The sequence below is a fragment of the Adiantum capillus-veneris genome, chromosome 30 (genome assembly GCF_014529385.1).
Source record: "Adiantum capillus-veneris isolate H3 chromosome 30, ASM1452938v2, whole genome shotgun sequence".
NCBI classification, from domain to species: Eukaryota; Viridiplantae; Streptophyta; class Polypodiopsida; order Polypodiales; family Pteridaceae; genus Adiantum; species Adiantum capillus-veneris.
In genome coordinates, this window is record NC_140960.1 from 5,357,090 (window position 1) to 5,362,743 (window position 5,654).

Below are 5,654 nucleotides of genomic sequence, written 5' to 3' on the forward strand. Positions count from 1 at the left end.
ACATAACTTTAGTAGACCAAGGGGAATCTGTGTACAAAGTTTCAATAATTTCTAAGAAGAGTAACAAGACCTCTCTCTCTCTCTCTCTCTCTCTCTCTCTCTCTCTCTCTCAATTGATGGCTTTCCAAAAAATTTGCATTAACTGTTTTAACCTCTGCAAGAAATTGTAACTTGGCCAAGACCATAGCTAGAGCCCATCATGCATGGAAAACAAGTTCTGATATTGTTGCGATAGGGAGCATCAGACAACACCATTTCAAACTTCTCTTTAAGAAATGCGTTGATAATAATGTTGTTATGAGAAACATCAAATGACCCAACTCCAAACTAATTCTTCAACCGATAAGATTAGCAAAAAATGCTCGGTTTGAGGGTCTGTAAGCAGACTCCTAGAAGCTGAGCAATTTAGATTTCTGCGTATAGGTGGAGCCAACTAGCGCCCCACACACACACACACACACACACACACACACACACAGAGAGAGAGAGAGAGAGAGAGAGAGAGAGAGAGAGAGAGAGAGAGAGAGTTAACGAAGCTTCATCAAGCTGCTCATTTTGGGCTTCTGCTGAGCAGATCTTAAGCTTGACCGTGTGGAAGAGGACGAGCCACTGTTGGGCGATCTCTTAGATGACTTCAGCTTTGAAAGCCCACCAACAAATTGCAGCTCTCCAAGCTTTGTGCCGGGCTCGCTCTCCCCTAATATAGCTGCTCTCTCCTGAAGTCGTTCTTCACTTTTAATTTCTGCTGGGTCTCGTAAATCCCCGGCAGGTTCTGCCTTTGCAACTTCTACAACATGCGCTACTTTAGCAGATCTCTCTTCGACTTGTAGAACGCCATTGTCCTTCGTGTGCTTTACTGCAGCTTCTGCCTGCGCAATTCTCACGGAAACTTCAAGGGCTTCACACTTTCTCAAACCTCTCCACGCTTGAGCAGACGAGTGAGGTTCAGATTCGCATGATGTAGTAGAGCTTGGCGCGTCCAAACACTTGGAGCGCTTTCGAAGAGGTCTGCAGAGGCCGAGATCTGAGGAATCTCCATCATTGAGAGGAATCTGCAGGGAGGGGAAAAAAAGCATACCCAATAAAGCTCACAGCTTGGCCAGCTAATATAACATGAAAGAAGAAGAGGCCGGTCCGCTTACATTAACAGGGCTCAAAACATGCGTAATATCTTGAAGAGGCGCTCGCCGAAAGCCTTCAGGCAAGGGGCTGCGACTGGTATTTGCGAGCTCCCTGCGAATGTCAGGGCAAATGTTCTCCTTACCTACAATAACTGCGCTCCTTGCCGACGCAGACGAGCCTCTGGTAGCCATCTTCTTCCCGCTACTCGCCTCCAGATGCTCTCTGTGCGTATACAAGTAGAGACAGTTGCTAGCATGTGAGTGGGCAAATGAATGAATGTGCGCGTGTACATGCACTGCCGCTCTTCTCTTCGGTGTCGAGCTGATTGAGCGCTCTCTCTCTCTCTCTCTCTCTCTCTTCTCTCTCTCTCTCTATCTCTCTCTCTGTGTCTGTGTCTGCGCATGAGCTTTATTAAACTCGTTTGGAACCGCCAAAGAGTCCATTTTGAATTTCAAAACGTTGTAGCTTGTGTTTTTGCTCCCCTTCAAAGTTGAACTTGTGACGTTGCCCGCCCTCGCTCTTTCAAAATTTTGCCCCCATACAATAGAGAAACTATAAAGGGAAAATTACCCAAATACCCCTGAATTTTGTGGAAATTCACCAAATACACTTCCAATTTCAACTTGTGTGTTGTGATTACGTCATATTGAACGGTCGAATTTGAGTCACATTTTCAATTCACCATTGAAAATAATCCAATAAAAATTTTGTGTTGAAAATCGACCCAAGGCACGCACACAAGTCATCGTCCAAATCTCGCAAGAATGGAAAATTAAAAGTTAACAGATGTTCGTAGCAATAAAAAATCTACAGACAGGGGCTAAGAAGAACATGATCAATGCATTATGTGCTCACATGCCTGTGCCGCCCCAAAAAAGAATCGTATGTAAGTATGCCACAGAGGTGGCACCATCCTTACCCGCTTTTTATAAACCATAGGGAACGTTCCCTTCCTTTGTACAATTGTTTTCTCCTCCAAGGCTAAAGGCTCATGTTTGCTTCTCCTATTTATAGGACGGTCACCTTTTATTGAATTTGCAATGCATCTAGAAGGATTCAGTACCTTCAAGGTTTGAGAAATAGTTGTGTCATGATTACCTTGTTGCAAAATGTCTAATGAACGCTCACTAACAACAAATTCTTATCCTACCTTAAGAGCACTCCAAGGTCTAGCAAGAAGTCTTTATTTCGCATCTAGTTAAAACAACCAACAACTTCGTTTACATTGTCATGTTGGTGGGCATATTATGCAATCAATGCGCTCCAAGATACTCATCAATAACTTTCATACTTTTGTAAGGGTATTAGATTGGGCATATGCATATATATCATGCCTTTACTTTACTAGAGCTTCCTCGACCAGTCTTGCTACGCATATCCCCCTCTCTTGATCGACGTTTTAATTGAATTAACCCTTTTTGTAACTTTGATTAATTAAACTTATAAAAAAAGAATTGCCAGTTATCTCCGTTCAGCAAGTCCTTCGGCTTGCATGATGGAGCTTCCTTTCCACATGCATGTTGGGCATATCCTACAATCAATGCGTCCAGAGCTTCCTTGACTAGCCTTGCCAGGGATATCCTCTCATAAGAGCACTCCAGGGACTTTGTGTAACAAGAAATGATCGCTTTGCATATGGTTAAAACAACCAAGAGCTTCCTTCCCACATCCATGTTGGGCTTTCTTGGAATCATACATTCCAAGTAACCTTCTCTCATGTTGACCACGATCTCCATCATCATGTCAAGCATATCTATTGTTATCTCCATCATCGTCTCTTTCCCACTCCATCATCATGTCACTCATGTCTACTACGATCTTCAACATCATCTCTTAATATGTTGTGATGCTGGAGCTTACTTTCCATATCCTTGTCGTGTTGATCTTGCAATCAATACATTCCAAGTGACCTTCTCGCGTGTCAAACTATGATCTCAATCATCATGTCAAGCGTGTCTACTACAATCTCCACCATCATCTCTTTCCCACTCCATCATCATGTTGATCATGTCTAGTGCAATATCCATCATCGTCTCTTAGTCCATTGTGGTGTTGAAGCTTCTTCTCCATAGGCATGTTGGGCTTATCCTGCAGTCAATGCACCAAGAGCTTCCTCAGCAGCCTTATGGGACATATCCTCCCATAAGAGCACTCCAAGGACTTTGTCTTGCAAGAAACCCTCACTTTGCATCCGGTTAAAACAACCAATAACTTGACCTTCTCTCATGTCACTCTCATGTCGCGCCACCTTTTGGGATAAAGGGCCATGTGCCTGCCCGCACCCTTATTGGGTGGTCGTATATTCGCACCCTTATCAGGTGGTTGTATAATCCTACACTATATCTATCTAAAAAACCTAAAGAGGTACAACTCTTTTGTATCCACAAATGTTGTATCGAAGCTATCCTCTCCATCTCTAAATTCTGTTGCGTGCATCTCCATCACTTTATTATTGCGTCTGATTCTGCAGTTTGTTGCGTTTGATTCTTGCAGGCTGCTCAATCTGAATTTGACAGACTACTAAGTTGGAATCTGATAGGCTGTTGAATTTGAATCTACAGATTAAACAGATTGCTGAATTCGAATCTGCAGTTCGAGCTTCACTCAATTCTTACGAACTAGTATCATAGCTATTGGTTTCACAAGCTAGTGCAGTGAGCGTGGATCATCATCAAAAGCTGTGTTTTAGCAATAGAGTTCTAGTTCATCATCAAAACTCTGGTTTAGCATCAGAGTGTGCAGACAGTCTTTTTCGTGCGAGATTCAATGGAGCAATAGACCTGCAGAGAGTGTACACACGCTTGAGGTGCTTATGAGCTTCGAGCTCTTAGATCTGTAATCTTGGTAACTCATTTCGAGTTAGGCAAGCAACAAGGGTTTCTAGCAAGGGTTTCCCCAGGGTGTGCCAGAACCTTTTTTCGGTGTTGGCTGGATCCGATTTCTAAAATGTTCGAATTGTTCAAAGTTTTGATTCCATAAGTGTAAAAAAATTGAATTTAAGCTGCTGAAGTTGAATCCGAATTGTTGAAGCTCAATCGGATTGTTGCACTTGAATCAGATTGTTGGTTAATCCCAATCCTGCAAATTTTTTGAGACTGGTTCATAACAGTATGTGCAGCTAATCTTGTGCTTCTTTGTTAGTGGCTATCAATGTTGTAGACCGAGTTTGATATTTCGATCAACATAGGCTTCAATTTCTTGTTTTTGGCTAAAGTCATGGCAAGCAACAGTGACAATAACAACCTTTTTTGCACATCAAGAAGCTTGAGGGTGCACACAATTTTGCCATATGGAAAAATAGTGCTACAATGTCTTGGTGCAAAAGAAATAGGTGAAGCCTATCAAGACGAAGGGGATACGGCCAACAAACATAGAGCAATTGGATTGGGAAGATATGGATGATCTTGCACGATCTACGATAGAGCTTTCAATTTTTGACTCTTTGCTATTCAACATAGAGTGTTGAATTCTGCCTATACTATGTGGACTAGACTTGAGGAGTTGTATGCTCATAAAAATGCTGCTAGTAAGATTTACTAGTTGAAGAAGTTGATGTACATCTTAATGAGTTCATGTAATGGAAATGGCCTATGAACTTTGAGAAAGCAGAATTAAGAGAATCAGGGTGAACATTTTTGTGAGACTACTTTGAGAACATAGAGGGTGAACTTAATTAGTGGTAGCAGCATAACCATAGTACTTAATTAACTTGGTATGAACAGTACTTTTGCAAGAGAGAGAGTTTAGAGAACTTGACAACAGTTGAGGATCAGATTTATGTGGAGCAGGTCCCCCTCCAATAGGCTTTTGTATTATAGATTCTCCCACCAAGAGAAACTTGGTACAATATAATCTTTGTGTTCCTTGTGACCTAGGTGATGCAATGAAGATGGAAAGCTTCATGCATCACGAGCATAACATAGACTTTGTAGAAAGCATTAACCATCCCAGGCCTCAATCCCAAGGCCTCAAACACCTTCAAAGGTGGAGAGAGCTAGCGGGGAATGAGGGTAGGGAAGAGGAAGAAGAAACATTCATAGGAAAAAGAAATAGTTACTCACTTATCATCATTCTTCTTGCTTAGCATACATAATAGCATAGTAGTAATGAAAATGGAGAAGATGACAAGCTTAAGCATTGGAGCATGGTTCTTGGTTGGATTTGCATTACATAGCCAAGAGTGTTGGTGTAGGCTCTCAACTTTTCTACAAGCTTGGAGAAGGAGATGGAACTCTTGCACTTTCCACCTCACACAATGCGAGTGTGTGTGTGTGGGGTGGGGGGGGTGGGGGGGAGAGATTATACCCCCCAAGAAGCTAGCCCCCTCCTTGATTTGGTCCACCCCCTCTCTTAGCTCATTGGACCCCTTCAAGCGTGGCCAATCACATGCAGAGTGCATATCAAGCAAGCATGCTAGCCTTGGGACAAGTGTCCCCCTTTCCCCTTTGAGAGAGAGGACTTGATAAATGCATACACAATTAATTAAATTAGCTAATTTATTTTTGGACCCCTTGAGAGGCCAACCAATAGGC

General features: G+C 42.5%; 1 protein-coding gene across 1 annotated transcript; it reads right to left on the minus strand.

The window, feature by feature from the left end:
- Window positions 1-424: 424 nt before the first annotated feature.
- On the minus strand, window positions 425-1,611 carry LOC147417474 (uncharacterized). Its single transcript, XM_086506859.1, has 2 exons — window positions 1,143-1,611; window positions 425-1,052 (listed from the first exon to the last, which is right to left on the minus strand). Exons 1-2 carry the CDS (start codon window positions 1,311-1,313, stop codon window positions 528-530), a joined length of 696 nt encoding a protein of 231 aa, XP_086362985.1. The 5' UTR covers window positions 1,314-1,611; the 3' UTR covers window positions 425-527.
- Between the last annotated feature and the right edge of the window lie 4,043 nt (window positions 1,612-5,654).

Excerpts from the sequence above, each read along its gene's own strand:
- LOC147417474 (XM_086506859.1), bottom strand. The coding sequence starts at position 1,313 with ATGGCTACCAGAGGCTCGTCTGCGTCGGCAAGGAGCGCAGTTATTGTA. Across the intron at positions 1,053-1,142 it reads ATGTTTTGAGCCCTGTTAAT|ATTCCTCTCAATGATGGAGA; the intron begins GTAAGCGGACCG and ends CCCTCCCTGCAG.